Genomic DNA, 16,926 nt, shown 5'->3' with positions numbered 1-16,926 from the left:
CATCAACAACAACCCAATCCCCTGATGAGTCTCCCCCTCAGCCTTCCAGAGTCTTTTCCAGCCCAAAGGAAAAAAAAACGGGACGAAGGAAGTTCAAAGGTCTCTGTTTAATTTTTTTTCATAAACCTAATATATAATACTGTATAAATACTCTGTACACTCTACTCCCTTCTGATCTTTTCAATAACAATAATATCATAAAAAAGCGATAACTTATTATAAAGATTATATTAAACAGGCTGTACAAAAATAAATAATGTCTGCAGTATCTGTACAAAAACATATCTAATAACATTCCTTCTCAGAAGGCAGGAGAGACGTACTTATGAAGTAGAAGACAGACACACAGCGTGGAGACTCCCTCTCCAGGGGGGAGCTCAGGGCTGACTGTGACACCCCCTCTCCACCTGAACACAGCATCACTGACGCACTGAACAAACTCGCCACTCAACATACCAGAAGACACACTTAACATGCTCTCCACCTGAACACTCATCACGCTGCACACACCCCACCATCCAACAAGTCAGAAGACACTCGCCATTCAACATACTGAGAATACACTCTCAGCACCGAACATACTGCACACTGAGCAGGCTCACCAAATGCACTAAACACACACACTACTCAGCACGCCTCCCTGACACACTGAACACATACACCACTCAAAACTGCGTAACCAGAGATTGTGCCCAACATTCACAGGCTGTACAGAGGTCACTGAGACAGCTGTTTAGCGTTTTTAAAAGAAAAGACAGTCCACTGTTTGTTCATGTCATGTTGTGCCCTTTGTGCAGGAGTAGAAACAGCACTGCTCAGCAGTCCAGTGCACAATCTTCAGCCCTGCGGAGACCAGGAGAGTCTGCTGGGACAGTCCTCCCATTCCGAAAGACACTGGGCACTGGAGCGCACACTTGGACCAATAGCAGCTTGTATAGCCCGTCTGGAGGGAGACTGGAGGATGCTGGGAAGGAGGACTCGAGCCGTGCCCTTCAGTGCTGAGGTAGGTTGGGAGTGCTTTAGGGCTGCCAAGGCTATCACGAACAAGCCTTCCCACACACACTTACACACACCTTCTCTTCCCACACCACACCAGAGCCGGCGAAGGCTGTTGCAGGCAACTCCAGTCCAGACAGGAGCTGAGGATATACACTCCGCAGAGTCTAAAAATGAACTCCTGTGTGTCTCAGTGTTTCTCCGACAGACAGAACACACACACGCAAGCTGGCCCTCTAACACAAAACCGGCATTCAAAGCAGCATTCTAAACACAGAAGTGTGCCCGACTCCCCATCAGCTCCGTTTCTTAAACTGAAACGCTACTGTACCCACAGGGTGCCAACTGTAGCCAGATCCACAGTGGGCAGAAGAGCCGGTGCCCAGCCCTGGCCAGTCCTGCGGGTTTCAGAGCGTGGCAGGCAAGCCCGTGGTGCCACATCAACAGTCCTCTCTCCGGCAGTTCTGGCGCCGTGGGCACTACTCGGCCAAAAGAAAAAAAAACAAAAAACTCGATTTTCTTCTTCTCTGCTTCCAACAAAAATAGCCCTGCACGGCCTTGCAGCTCAGCTCCAGCTTCAGTTCAGGACCGAAGCAATTGTCTTGAAAAAAACTGTAAACATGTTCCAAACACGCACACGCAGGGAAAAAAAAATAAAACACTTGCTTCTTTTTGCTCTTTGTGAAGTTCGGGAATGTATGGAGTTCAGTTGCGCTAAATACTCGTATATTTGTATGTTTTCGGTAACAACGCAGTCCAGCCGAAAGCGAGAAGGGATGGGGGTAACGGAGGTTAAAACATCTCTGCCGAGGAAGAGGGAGACGATTCGCTCTCCTGCGTGGCGAGACGACAAAGACGTCAAGATGGCCTGACGGCCGCCAGTCTCCACCGCTCTCTACTGCCCTCTAGGGGCAGGCGCCAGGGCTGCAGAGGTCAAGCAAGGGTCGCGGCCGGTCCTTGGGGTCGCAGCTGTCCTGTGGGAGGGCGCGGCCGTCCTGCCCCACGCACCTCAGCAGCCGCTTGCGGAAGCCACGCCCGCAGGTCTTGGAGCAGGCCGACCAGTCTCCCAACAGCCAGCGGGGGCAGGGGGCGGGGGCGCAGCTGCGCGTGCTCGGAGGGCGCAGCTCGGGGGGGCAGTCAGAAGAGGGGCGGCCCCGGGGGTCCAGGCACTCGACGGCGCGGCGCTGCACGCCCCCCCCGCAGCTCCGGGAGCAGGCGCCCCACTCGCGCAGGGCCCACTCGGCTGTGGCCGTTTCCTGGATGGCGTTGAAGGAGGAGGCGGGGCGGCGCGGCGCCGGACGGGGGGCGAAGTAGCTGTACTTGACACGGGGCCGGGGGGCCTCGCCCACTGACAGCACCTGGATGGTGATGGGCTCGGCCAGCGGGCCGAAGCTGCGGATGCGCTCCAGCGCGGCCGCCGAGCCGCTGTAGCGCAGCAGGGAGCCCCGCAGGGAGATGTCCGTCTCCAGCGTGGTCAGCGTGTACTCGCCATTCAGCGCGTACGAGCCGTCCTGCCGGCGGATGGCCAGGTAGCTGCTGTCGTGCCGCGCGCCCCCCGCCCCGCGCTGCTTGACGTCGATGTGGGTGGCCCCGGCAGGGATGGTCACCACGTCCTGATAGCCCGGCCTGAGAGACAGAAAGAGGGGGGCGTCGGGGGGCTGAGTTACACACACGCAGATGACCCATGTATCATGTCATGTGTGTGTCTGCCGTGTCTGGGATTGTACCATCTCCATCGGGCGCTGACGAAGCGCCGGTGGTTCAGTGGTAGAATTCCCGACTGTCACATGAAACACCTGGGCTAGATTCCCGGCACCTAGGAGCTAATCTTTCTCTAATAATAAAATATATCTCTACGTTTCTACCATCTCCATCAGGAAGCTGCAGGAAATCTGCAAGTCGATGGTGGCAGAATTTTGGTGCATGCAGCTTAGTTGGTAAATTATTGGATCACCCATTCAATTATTCGATTAACGAGCCGGATGTGCCGAAGGACCTGCGCTAGAACCGGGGAATGTGGGTAGCGGGCTCCGGACAGAGGGAACTCACTTTGCGCGGTCCAGTGACCCCGTGACCTTCTTGCAGGAGGAGCCATCTCCCCCGCAGACGCCGCACTTGTCGAACCTCTTGCTGGAGCCGATGACGCGGTCGCAGCCGGCCTTCACGCACTGACCCTGCACGCATACTGAAGTGGAGTCCGGGCTGCAGGGCGTGCCGTCAGCCACCTGGGGCAGCAGAGAGCAACAGTGGCCATGTCAGCAAGGCAGGAACTGCAAGGGCACTACAGACTGGCAACAGAGTGTCTGTGAGAGAGTGTCGGTGGAGAGGAGTGTGTTCAGCTCTGTGTGTGAGAGTGTCAGTGGATTGGAGTGTGCTCAGCTCTGTGTGAGAGTGTCAGTGGAGAGGAGTGAGCTGAGCTCCGTGTGTGAGTGTCGGTGGAGAGGAGTGTGCTCAGCTTTGTGTGAGTGTCAGTGGAGAGGAGTGTGCTCAGCTCTGTGTGAGAGTGTGTTGGTGGAGAGGAGTGTGTTCAGCTCTGTGTGTGAGAGTGTCAGTGGAGAGGAGTGTGCTCAGCTCTGTGTGATAGTGTCAGTGGAGAGGAGTGTGAGAGTGTCCATGATAGAGAGGGAGAGTGGTCAGCTCTGTAAGAAAGTGTGTCACTCTCTGGTCAGCTCAGATGGATCTAATGCTCTGCTCTTCTCAGACAGACATTATTTAATGTTCTGAAGAGCCTCTTCTCCGAACCTCACCTTGGGCTTCAGGATGAAGAAGTACCCGGTACCCTTGGCCCGGCACACCAGCTTGCAACGGTCCTTGGGCGACACCCCTGCATACTTGGGGACCCATTCCACAGCCGGGCCGGAGCCAAAGGACAGCTGGGAGGAGATTTCATTGTGGGCCAGGCACTGCTCCTCTCGGAACGACAGCCCTGCAGACGACGAGAGAGAGAGAGAGAGTGTGGTCACAGGCCCACCTCAACAACCACACCGATCCATCTTCCGCAGAGTCCTCCGACCATCCAAACCCACGGGCGGAAGTGTGGCGAGAGAAGAGCCTTTAGAGCAGCCTGTTAGCGAAACCACAGAGGAACCAATGCAGCACATCTGGAGCCTGTACGTCCAGGCAGGGAGGCGGCAGACCAGGCCTCAAGCAGGCAAGACTGAACAGACTACAGGTTTGGGAAGTTCATGAACTCCTAAAGCAATCTTTCATTCTGTCTTTCACGAGTCACTTTTCAATAATTCATGATAGTGCTGCACAGAGCAGCAGATGGTGGCTAAACTCTGTTCTGACCTTCCATCAAGGGGCTATTGAGAGGCTCTCTTTACATTCATTGATTCTTAATGACCTCATTGACCTGGCTGCTGTAGGTCACTGAAATAACAGCAAAACAGCTTGACCACAAATTCTGCATTGGCATGACCATGGCGGGGGCTCTATCCAGCAGGGGGCACTCTTACCATTGTTGTCGGGGCAGTCCTGGGTGTTGCAAGATCGGTACTGGATCCTCTTGCCCTCGCAGTACTTGCCACCGTTCTTGGGCTGGGGGTTGTCACAGTCCCGGAAGGAGTACTGAACCCCGCCGCCACAGGTGCGTGAGCAGTCGCCCCAGGGACCCCACACTCCCCAGCCGCCGTTCACTGGGGTCTGAAATGCAGAAGATGCCACTGTTAGACCCCTTGCAGAAGCACATCCAAACACTGCCAACTCCCTACCCAGAGAGCCCACAATCGGGGCTCAGTATGACCAATCACAGTGTCTTCTGCCCCGATTTGGAGATGACCAATCTTTCCATACAGCTGAGCTGTCTCTCTTGTGTTGTATTGTGTTTGTGCAAAAATCTACTACAATTTCTCCACCCCTGGAGGTTGTCAGCTGCTACTCACCTGGAAATGAGCGGCCTCCGCCTGTGTCAGGCACTGCCCTGCCAGGCAAAAACTGTTGGCGCCGCAGGGCGTGCCATCCGCCCAGGGGAAGTTCTTGGTCTGGCAGACCAGCATGCCCTCTGCCGCCGTCACCGTGCACCAGAGCGCTGAGCATGTGCTGCTGACGTCGGGGCAGTGGCGGGATTCGTCGCCGAAGGTCAGCTGGCACTGCCGGTTGGCATCGTACACCGTACCGGGCAGGGCCTTGGGCAGGGGCTGGGGCTTCTGAGGTTTGTCCAGCAGGCACTGACCTGGGGGAGAACAGGTAGAGGTCAGGGGTCAGGGGTCAGGGTTCTTGGGTCACGCACAAAGGACCAGGGCAGCTCAGCCCGGCAATTACCAACACATTGTGCAAGGCCGGGCACAGCACAATGTGCACATTCAGAGCTGGCACTGTGTGAAAGGCCCTCTAAAAACCCTGAAGGAATGGATATTTATCAATACATTCGCAAAATAATATTAAACAGCTCTGATATAACTCATATATGCAATAGCAGAAGTAATCATAGTGTTTTTTTGCACACGTATGCTAAAGAAAGCTAAGGTGTCAGACTTTCTTCTGATGAAGAAAGCTGGTGCTTTATGACCACAAAGAAACTAACATTTATGAAAGGTCACCTTGAGGTGGTAGCTTAGCAACTAACAAGAAGATTTAAAACAGGGTACAGGGTTATGCCATTAAGGGATTTTTGCTTTTCAATGTAAGTCACACAATGCCATCTGTTCGTATAAATGCTTTTCAGAGAAGCCTTTTCTTTTACACCACTCTGAGAAAAGAGAAAGTTTCCTCCAGCCTTTTCACCCTGAGGTGCTGGCTTGTTCCCTCGAAAAGCCTTTCCCTTTACCCCAAGCCTCCAACGCGCTCGACGGCTTGACGCTGTTGTAAGGGCTGCTCACCGTGGCCGTTGTCCAGGAAGGACGTGACCATGAGGGCACTGCAGGGGGACCAGGGCTTGAGCGGGTTGAGGTTGGACAGTGTGGAGGCCATCATGTGCGAGCCCCAGTGGGCACCGTTCACGCTGGCACACTGCTTGGCATCGTCGTGCGGCATGTTGAACACGTGACCTGCGGGGCAACACACACGCGGGTTCAAACCACAAGGAAGGGGAGACGCACTACGCCCTCTGCCAGCAACGCGTCTCGCTGGCTGAGGAAATCGAACTGAGAAACATCCGATCATCAGGCCCACCTAGTCTCTGGAACTCACTGACAATCAGCATCTTACTCTTACTGGGAGGTGTGTTATCCATTGTTATTTCTTGGTGAACACCAATGCAAACTGTTCATTCAGAACAGTGGCCATTTCTGCCTCAATATATGAAGCCAAGCTGTAATTATGGTGACTGGAGGCTGTGTGCCTTCTTTGCTGCTGCAGAGTTATACAGCGCTAGTATGAGCCCTATATATGTGTATCTCTATTAAAGACGTTCGAGTAGGGAGCTGCAAAAGGAACAGGAAAAGGTTTATTCCATGCTGAAAGGAAAAGAGACACAAAGTTTTGGCTGTGTATGACTGAAGAAGGTGTGTGTACACACTTGAAGAAGGCTCCACAGGCTCCACAGGTATTAACCTTTACCTGTTCCCTATATCTCTGTTAGCTGCTTGGAAGTCTGTTTCCTCTATATAGTGCCTTTCTTCCTCTGGGTATGGGTCTTGACCAGTCTCGTGACCCAGTAGGGGCTGAGCCCCTCCCCTGGCATCTTGCCGCCATCTTACCCAGCTCGTGTGCCACGGTGAAGGCGGCCTGCAGCCCGTCGTCCTCGATGATGGAGCAGCTCCTCTCGGGGTCGCACACCGTGCCCACGTCGGCCATGCCCAGTGTGTCGCAGGTGTGGGCGCCGCACAGGTCCTGCAGGCGGAAGGGCACAGGGAGGGGGTAAGGGGTTAGCTGTGGCCTGTACCAGGAGCAAACCTCTTCACACACAGACAGCGGGGCACCCTGATCATGCTTCTGGAGCGCCAAAGAGCCTTTGGAAAGTTTTCAGGGTGACAAGAGTCAGGTTGCCATGGTTTCTCCACATATTTTTTGTTTTGTATGTTAAAATGGTTTGCTGTGGGCTTATATCTGGCTTTACTGTACCCAAGTAAGCTTTTACCATTTGACTTTGACCCTGTGCTCTGATTTTACCACCCGTGTGCCCTCTGTACCATTCCTGTCTATGTGCCACACTGACCTGTGTACCAGTGTACCCTATCTGTGTGCCATGTTGACCCATGTACTCGTGTGTCCTGTTTGTGTGGCATGTTGACCCATGTACTCCTGTGTCCTGTCTGTATGCGTTGTGGACTGTGCCATGTCATACCTTCCTGGTGAAGAGCACGGCGGTGTCATAGTGCTCAGGATGCCGGTCGCTGGCAGGGTTGTGCTGGCGCTGCCACTGGCAGAAGTTGCGGAGGGTGAGGGCAGCATTGGTGGAGACCTCAGGGCCACTGCCTTCGTCTTGTGCCACCAGGAGCTTCACCACGGCCAGGCTGATGGGATTGTGGATAGTGGGGTGGCGGTACAGCCGCGCCGCCACGGCCACCAGTGTCAGGAGGTACGACTTCAGCCCAGCGCCGTGGAATTCTGCCATGGACCGATCCGCCACCAGCAACATCTCCACATAGCGCGGGGTCGACACAAAGCGCCGGGATCTGTGATGGGCTGGGGGAAAGGGGGAGGAGCCAGTTAGTCACCAGACAGCAGATCATTTAAACAAGTGCTAATCACAGGCTGGACACTAGACAGCAGATTAATCTCACAGGAGTCAATCACAGGCTGGCCACCAGACAGCAGATCAGTCTCACAGGAGTCAATCACAGGCTGGCCACCAGACAGCAGATCAATCTCACAGGAGTCAATCACAGACTGGCCACCAGACAGCAGATCTGGCTAGATCTCGAACCTGAGACCAGCTATTTCTCCAGCAGTAATCTAACAAAGAAAATCAATCAATTTGAGGAAGGAGGCTGTGGGGTGTTAACTGCTTGCTGGCCTGACGTGACAGTTATCGCTTGATCTACAAGGAACGGCAAAGCCAACGGTTTTTAAAAACGTGCTAGCTTTCTAAAAACAGAAGCAAGGACCTGAGGTACACCGCAAAAGGTCATATACCGTAAGACCTGTGACGGCAGGTCCTCTTCTAGCTGCGGCCGTGAGCCTCTCAGAGGGCGGCTCTGTCGCCACGCCCCGCCTCGCCCCCTGCCCCTGTTGGTCACCGCGCGGTCTGTAGCGGACCTCCCGCCTCCATCCACGAAAAAAGGTATGGAACTTCGTCCCTTTCTCCCGGTGAAGGAAGGCGGGGAGAGTGGCTGCTGGACGTGGCGGTACCAGCCGGACAGCGCTCGGCGTGTGGTAACGCGCGGAGGCCGTGAGAGGTGGAGGAGACGTAAGGGCTGGTAAGGGTGGAGCGGATTCCGAATCGCACACCCACCCGAGCCCACTGACCCATCCCCGCGCTCTCCCTGTCCTCTGTCTGTCAAGGAGCGCTCCCTCCTCCTTCTAACCAAACCGCACGGACAGCATACCGAAGCCCCGCGTTTCAGACTCCCAGTGGACACAATTTCATCTTCCTTCCTTTAATCTTGGACAATTATTTATTAGCTCACACCTGAAGAGGGCCGAACCGTGCGATTTAGTTTTCACGTTTTACTTCTCAGCGAGCGTGCAGTTGACGCGTATCCCTTGAAGGACTGGGACTGCACTGAGTTTGGAAATATTTAAAAAGCGCTTCAAAGCTAGACTCGTGCCCAAGGACGATTGAGCGAGTAAATACAACTTTCCAAGCCTTGTGAAATTTCAGCGGGTTGACCAGAAACCACCAAGCCGTCATTACGAGACCGCGACACTGTCACTTATGCTGCCCTCTAGTACTTCCAAGCTCCTTATTCAGTTTATTTGTCAGCAATCCCTCTCCCATCACTCTAAATGAAAAGCCTGTGTTAAAACGAATGACAGCTGACACACTCAACACCTAAGGGCAGGTATTTCCTTTTTGCGTCGGCTCACTCTTCTCGTAGAGATGCCAGGCGCAGAGCGCTCCGACCTCGACCCGGCGTTGAAGGACAGCGGCTCAGGGCACACGCAGATAGCCAGACAAGCAGAACAGTACGGTCCCGTTTGCAGCCTTTAGAAACCCCCAACTGCTCATTCAAGAGGAGAAACACGGGAAATAGGCAACTTCTTTAGCGAATGGGCTCCAGTTCAGCTCACCAGTCAAAACAGAGCGAAGCCAGCTAGCGCGTCTCACCTGTCTGATCGGTAGGATTCCGCTGTCCTTGCTCCTGCGGCGGCTCGGGGCTCTTCGCTATCCGCTCCTCCTCCTCGTTCACCCCGCACTTGGAAGCGCCTTCCCCGGCCAATGACCCCGTGTTCCTGCGGCGGATGAGGTGGAGCTCTCCTTCCCCTTCCGCGCTGCTGCGGGGCTGGATGAAGTACTCGTACCCCTGGAGGTAGAAGCCGCCCCGCAGCCCGCTGCAGAGGTTGAGCGCCGCGCCGGAGCCGGGGTCCCCGTTGACAGTGCCGGAGTAGAAGCACCCAGTCGCCGCCGCACTGTCGGAATCGGCCCGCTCCCCGGTCACTGGGGTCCCCGGGGTACCGACCACCTGGTACGTGAAGCCAGGAGCCAAAAAGGTCTGGTCCGGCTCCAAGTCCAAAACCATCCGTTGGCCAAACACTTCCAACTGGTAAACCCGTTTCTGCGCCTCCTTCTCGCTCTCCTCCGGACTGAGAGGGCGGTCGTCCCCGGCCTCTCTCAGCACCGCCGGGTCGAGCAGGACCGGTACCACGGTACCTTCCTCCCAGACATTCTGCGCCGCGTACGCGCACAGAGCGGCCACGAAACCAAGCGAAAAACACAGGAAGGACCTCATATCCCCGCGCAGTCCTCAAAAAACGTTAAGAGACGGATGCAAATGAATGACGGAGGACAGAAAAGAAAAAAAAGTCAACGTGCGACCTGTACCTCTGAAAAATAAAGTCTACAGCCCGTTGGTAAAATATGTATGGGTTAAAAAAAGCAAAGAAGTCCAAAGAGATACCCGTGTAAATTCTGCTGTGAAGGACAGAGGCTCAGTGCTGTTGCCGGTATTAACAGGGTGTAGTTAGAAAAGCGCTCTTCTCGCGAATGCCGTATCTGTCGGAGAGTTTTGTAAAGCGCAGCTCTCCACTGCGTCTCTGTCTTTCACACTCTCCCTCCTGTTCACTCTGAGCTCCCCGTGTCCCGGGCTGACTTTATATCCTCACTGCGGGACCACCCCTTTCCTGCAGCCCCTTTGATCTCAAGAGAAGCGAAATTTCGTGCGCAAAGAAAACGCAGTTTTAAAATATATATATATAACCCTGGATCAGTGCCACAATAATCAATCATGATGGGACGCTCTCGCCTGGAAAAAAAGTTCATTTTTTTAATGTCCAGCTTGTAGGCGGGATTTTCCCTCCCGTTTCTTTCACTCTCGGCTGCCAGACGGATTTACTATCGTTTTAAACTTTGAGTCAGTATTTTGTTCCTTCTTTTAAAAACCAATTGAGCCCTGTGACACCGCATATTTTTACCCTCCCCCAGTCCGCCCCGTTGAAGAGACCGCGCTCAAGGTCACTCCGGCCGTGTGCGTGTGACAAGGCGACCCCGGACTCGGGATTTTCAGGCGGGACAGGGCTGTGGAGCGGAGCACGGCGAGCCGTGCAGCCGGGGGTCAGTCACTCTTAAGCGCTGTCCGCCGTGGCACTTCTCTCCGCGCTCGGAGGGAGAGGGGCTGAGGGACAGGGAACGGGCCGAGAGCGCGCCCTTAACTTAAGGTGGCGCGGTACTATAGTCTCTGTCACTGGGTAAAGAACAGCAACTCTCTGGGCTGTGCTACTGCTCTGCGGCGTTCCTTTCGGCTCCTTTTATACTTCGTCTGCTGATACGACACAGCCCGACTCTGCCCGATCCACCGTTTAGCGCGGCGGAACTGCAAACGTGTGCGACCACTCGGAGCTGAGCTCCCTGCGCATACACCCATAGGAAACGACGTGCATTGTAATGACCCTTAGAATGAAAGTATAAATGAAATGTAGGACATTTTCACGTTTGACATTTTTCAGTTCATAAAATACTGCGATGTGCAAGGCCGTACAACTGTCTTAGACGTGACGCAGATTCTCGATCTCTGTATTGTATGAGCATCGGCGATTTCTTCAATGCCCCCTTTAGTGTCGTGTACGATTCATACACCTTAGACTGCTCTGATTACGGTTTAAATTGCTCGAGGAGAAACAAATGTAGTCAGTTCCCAATCTTTCACATTGATCAGAACCCTTTCAGAATCTCATCGCGGCAGCCCTGGGTAAATTGCACGGGCAGCCGATGTGAAGAGTTGTAGCAGCTAATTCATCACATCTTCTCATCCAATCTAACTGACTCCTTGCCAGGTGAAGCTCGCCATTAACGTCACTTATTCCTTTCAGCACATCCATAAAACATAAAAGCGACTTTATGAGGATTAACTGTTCTCTTAAAACAAAACGGTTTAAGTTCACCCTATATCTCGCTAGATTTGTGCTTTTTGGACAAAGAAGGTAGACTCTGAGTGAAAAGAGCAGGGTAATGGAATCTGTCCCAGGCGTCCCCAGTCGCAAGCCGTGTCACCGGTGTCGCGGTGCGGACGCGGTATTCCCAGGTATTTCGGCTTGACGTGGCTGTTCCGCCAGGGTGTGAGCAAGATGACCCCCCCGGTCTGACCGCCTCTGTCTCCCCCCCTCAGCTCTAACCACCAGCCCACACCAGCCCAGGAATTCAAACCGCTGTGATTGTATGACCGAAGAATTACAGTGTTGCAAAAGCATTACAAATTAGGGAGACATTTACAAGAACAAACTGTTATTATTAATAATAATGTGAATCCTGCGATTAGTTATATATATAGATATAAGTTGTATACATTACGTTATTCTGCAGTTAGTTCTATATACATATAGTTATAAGTCATATACATATACATATGAACAAGTAATAGGTTTATTCCATGCTGAAAAAAAGAAGAAAGAAAACACAATGTTTCGGCCGTGGAGCCTTCTTCAGGTGTGAGGTGTGCTTTTCTTTCTTCTTTTTTTCAGCAGCCTACGCATGCTGACGCAGCTACCCACCTGAACTACTACATATACATATACATATACATAAAGTTGTTAGGGAAGCAAAAAACTTTTCTCTCCTCGTTTCATGCAATGTAACTAAAGAAAATCTTTCTCTGCCTCCTTCTCCCCTCTCATAGTCCCTCAGATCTAATCACTAATCAATTCACAATTTGGGTGATTTTCTAACGTTATATCTCGCGTGTACCTGCATATTTAATGAATACTGATTGAAAGCGTCGGTGCAGACCACCTTAAAACAGTTTTAGCCTCAAAATTGAGTATGAGCAATGCCACTTTTGACCGCCAGGGGTCATCTGTGTTCCACGAATAAATAAAGACGTTGTGGCGGCGCAACAGTGCAAGAACTCGGATATCCCAAAACCTGCTGGTCTTGACAATAAAGTTGAGCTGCTAGGAGCATTGTCAGTTCACTTAAGGTGAGGAGGTCATGGAAACCAGTTTATGGGCAAATAAGAAATGAACACAGAAACCAGCTCACGGATAATTTCAGCATTACTGAGTTCAAAAGACGAATATATAGACAAGATGCACAGCTTGAACGCGACTGGCTGAGTGAATAATGAAAAACCTGTCAGAGCCTGTGACAGCGATTCTCTCAGATTTTCTGAGGCTATTGTAACGCTTACGGCCGACAGGTACTGTGTAAGAGCCGGCGTACCAGAGCAGGTGACGTCACCGCCCTTCCCTGTGATAGCAGGACTATAGCTCCAGGGCTGCAGAGAGATCTCTCTTTAGCTCACGGGGCTAGGTCGCTGCAGAGAGACGCGGAAGTCCTGGGTTCGAGCCCCGGACAGTGTGGGGCCGACCTGATGAGGCAAGGGCGCCCGCCTGAGCCCCCGTTGCGTTACATTGGTGTCAGAAGTGGGGTGGGATAGCCCTTCGCCGGGGAAGGCGATTTAAGCGGGGGAGAGTGTAACGCTTACGGCCGACAGGTACTGTGTAAGAGCCGGCGTACCAGAGCAGGTGACGTCACCGCCCTTCCCTGTGATAGCAGGACTATAGCTACTGGGCTGCAGAGAGATCTCTCTTTAGCTCATGGGGCTAGGTCGCTGCAGAGAGACGCGGAAGTCCCGGGTTCGAGCCCCGGACAGTGTGGGGCCGACCTGATGCGACAAGGGCGCCCGCCTGAGCCCCTGTTGCGTTACACTATTATATTTCACAGGTTCTCTCCAAACCGCTGCTGTTAACAGCACAACCACGCTTCTGCCAGTTATAGTGCTGTACCACTGAGGACTGGATTAAAAGACGATTCTCAAAGCAGGGCTGTTGTATTTCTGAGGTGGATGGTCTGTCAAAACATGACACAATAACGTGCAATATTATTGCACTTTATGTGAAAACCACATCACGACACCTTATGTTTCAAAGCCCTACTAATCCTTATCGATTCAATAATTTTCCAAGCAGATTTGTGAGGAATCCAACTATAAGAGAATAAGGAAATGGACTTCATGGACAGTGATGGCTCTGGGAATTCAAGCTCTAAGCCCCACTCCGTGAATTATCGTTCCTTCTAGTCACAGCCCATGACATCAGAGACACAGAACAGCCACAGTCTCCAACTGCTGGCAACTGACCTAGGAGCCAAAACAGTGAACTCATGATCTTAAGGAAAGAGCTCTGGAGTGGACATGTTCACCTGATTGAGCACACAAGCATGTTGTGACAGGGATATAGGGTCAGGGGCTGAGCGATATAGAGGCAATCAGTGTGTGCTGCGATCTAAGGCTGAGGGAGGGAGGCAGTGTGATCAGGATTTAGAGCTGAGGAAGAGGGCAGGAGGCAGTGTGGGCTGAGATCTAAGGCTGAGGGAGGGAGGCAGTGTGTGCTGAGATCTAAGGCTGAGGGAGGGAGGCAGTGTGATCAGGATTTAGAGCTGAGGAAGAGGGCAGGAGGCAGTGTGAACTAAGATCTAAGGCTGAGAGAGGGAGGCAGTGTTGGCTGAGATCTAAGGCTGAGGGAGGGAGGCAGTGTGGACTGAGATCTAACGCTGAGGGAGGGAGGCAGTGTTTACTGAGATCTAAGGCTGAGGGAGTGAGGCAGTGTTGGCTGAGATCTAAGGCTGAGGGAGGGAGGCAGTGTGATCAGGATTTAGAGCTGAGAAAGGAGGCAGGAGGCAGTGTGAGCTGAGATCTAAGGCTGAGGGAGTGAGGCAGTGTGTGCTGAGATCTAAGGCTGAGGGAGGGAGGCAGTGTGCGCTGAGATCTATGGTAGGTGCTGTACTTCGAAAAGGATAAAATTGGTCCCCTCACGTATATTTTAGGAATAATAGCGGATGAATAATGCTATAATAAAGCAAGGGATTATTTCTGTGATTACTGATACAGGGCTTTGCAGAAGCAGAGAGAAAGCAGAACAGCTCAGCCCAAAGACTTGATGAGGTGATAGGTAGCACCAAGTAGTGCTTTCAGTTAGGCCTTGAACAAATGCTGGAGAACTGTGTCAGACAGGACTGTCCTCATGGCCTCCAGCAGGTGGGGCTACAGCATCACACTTCCACATCATGGCTACACTGACGAGCAGGTGGGGCCTCAGCAGAGATGCAGATCAGACCATAAGTTTTCAAACGTCTGATCCTAATCTCTGGAGTTTGAGGTTAATAAAAAGGATAGTAACTCAGTCCAACTTAAACATACTATAAGGAACAATATTGTATGTATTGTATATATACCAAGATTTTATCTTCTGTTCCTGGCAGTCTTTGAGTGCGCGAGATGTGTGTTTTGGAAATTACTGTAAGTAGGACAGCTTCCGCAGGTAGGAGATGGACGCAGGAGGCATAATAATAATAATAATAATAATAATAATGTGATCTCCTCTCAGAGCCTGAGGACCATACGGTGAGCTTATCTCTCAATAATGTTCTATGTCTTATGTATGTAAATGTCCAAAAATCTGTTTTTATTGTATTGTAAATGTCAACAAATGTTAGGGTGATTGTGTCTGATTTGGCAGAAATGTAATTAATTGTTCATGCCTATAAGCTTGTTGAATTGAATAGTGGTTAGAGCTGAAAGTGAGGAAAATAAGTTATTGTTTTCTTCAGATTGTTTTTTTTTTCCAGAAGGAGAACTCCAATCTTTTGAATTCAAACAAAAGAGAAGGGGAACTAGGTCTTGCCCCCACAATTCCCAGCAGCTATATCACTTGGCAACTCACAACTCACAACTGGCAGTGAAGCTCAGCAGGTGTGAGCCTGGTTAGTACCTGGATGGGAGACCTCCTGGGAAAAATTAAGGTTGCTGCTGGAAGAGGTGTTAATGGGGACAGCAGGAGGCGCTCACCCTGCAGTCCATGTGGGTCCTAATGCCCCAGTATAGTGACAGGGACACTATACTGTAAACAGGAGCTGTCCTTCAGATGAGATGTAAAACCGAGGTCCTGAGTCTCTGTGGTCATTAAAAATCCCAGGGCATTTCTTGTAAAGTATAGGGGTGTTACCCAGGTGTCCTGGCCAAATTTCCCATTGGCATTTAAGAGCTTCTAATAATCCCCATTATCATTCCGTTCTCCTCCCCACTAATAGCTGGTGTGGTGTGAGTGTACTGGTGCACTATGGCTGCTGTCACATCATCCAGGTGGGGCTATATACTGGTGGTGGTGGAGGGGAGTCCCCATTACCTGTAAAGCGCTTTGAGTGGAGTGTCCAGAAAAGTGCTATGTAAGTGTAAGGAATTATTATTATTATTGATTTTGTTTACAGCACCAAATCCTGTAATCTAATTTTCAATATCTTCAAGCCAAACATCAGCTTCTCCTTACAGCAATACTTACCGTGCTCAGAGGGCTTGTGGCGAGCTCTACTGTAGTTCACCTGTCCCAACACTATCAGCTGTTCCCCTTTGATTGAAGATGGTTCCCAAACACTCTAAATTCATATTATACAGAATTGCATTATTCAGAATCCAGAATACATTCAGAATGAAGCTCTCTTCCTGTGCCACTTGTAGGTGAGGCAGAAGTTAGATCTGGTGAGTCTCGGTGCTCAATCAGCTGAGCTCTGGGTGTGTTCAGTATCGCCCTCTGGTGTCCAGATGCTGGCACTACCAGTGAGTTGACACCTGTTCTTCCTTGTAGGTTGTAGAATAGTTCCTCCTTGTTCATAGCCATTGCTGTTGCTGTCTGGGAGTCCAGTACAGTAATCTGCCCCTATGCTTCACAAATCAAAAGTCCTTATGTTGTACTGCTCAAGGGCCACTGCCCTTAAGAGTGCCACTTATTTAGATGTGGAGTCAAGAATTTCCCCCTATATAAAAAATTGGAGATTCATTCAAAAATTTAAATAAGCTTTGCTCGCTAAACAAGGCTGTTTTGTCAAGGATACGTCTTCACTGGACTAGCAAGTTAGCCTAGCAAGGGAGTGTCTCTCAGTAAAGAATGATTGTCTTAAACATCATAAAATTTACTTTACCATAGCTTTGAATGGGAGCTACTGAGTGGCACAGTGACAGTTCAGAAAGGTGAGAGAGGCAAGGTAGTGGTGAAACAGATCGTGTTTGGCACAGGACCTCCCAGAGGTCAAGGGTTGAGGGTCAAGTCAAAAGACCTTTCATTGTCTGTACTTGAATCTGGAGCCTTGAAAAAGGCTGAAACTGCAGAGGCAGCCAGGGTGTGATGTCAAAGGTAGACAAAGGGAGATAAAGGATGAGGAAGTGATTCAGAAAGAGAGGTAAATGGAAAAAAAGGAGTAGCAGGCACAAGAGAAGGCACAGGGGGTGTGAGAGGATGAACGATATGAGAGAGTAATGGGAGGGAGAGCTTGGAAAAGAGAGGCTGAGAGAAGTCACTGGCCAATGTGGACACAGTGAGTATTCCTTGTACGCAAAGAGCAGATACCTTACACCGCAATGCTGGCCAGGTGCAGATATAAACAAAAATCCACAATTTGTTACA

At 51.5% G+C, this 16,926-nt stretch overlaps 1 protein-coding gene across 1 annotated transcript; it reads right to left on the bottom strand.

The window, feature by feature from the left end:
* Positions 1-88: 88 nt before the first annotated feature.
* On the bottom strand, positions 89-10,119 carry adamts1 (ADAM metallopeptidase with thrombospondin type 1 motif, 1). Its single transcript, XM_088914369.1, has 9 exons — positions 9,149-10,119; positions 7,223-7,563; positions 6,636-6,768; positions 5,817-5,984; positions 4,881-5,170; positions 4,455-4,641; positions 3,744-3,922; positions 3,046-3,221; positions 89-2,622 (listed from the first exon to the last, which is right to left on the bottom strand). The coding sequence occupies exons 1-9, from the start codon at positions 9,768-9,770 to the stop codon at positions 1,902-1,904; spliced, it is 2,817 nt and encodes a 938-aa protein (XP_088770495.1). The 5' UTR covers positions 9,771-10,119; the 3' UTR covers positions 89-1,901.
* Positions 10,120-16,926: the final 6,807 nt, after the last annotated feature.

This window comes from Atractosteus spatula, chromosome 4 (assembly GCF_055471065.1).
Source record: "Atractosteus spatula isolate fAtrSpa1 chromosome 4, fAtrSpa1.hap1, whole genome shotgun sequence".
NCBI lineage: Eukaryota > Metazoa > Chordata > Actinopteri > Semionotiformes > Lepisosteidae > Atractosteus > Atractosteus spatula.
Note: the sequence above shows the minus strand (reverse complement) of the source record. Positions and strands in the feature narration are given on the sequence as shown.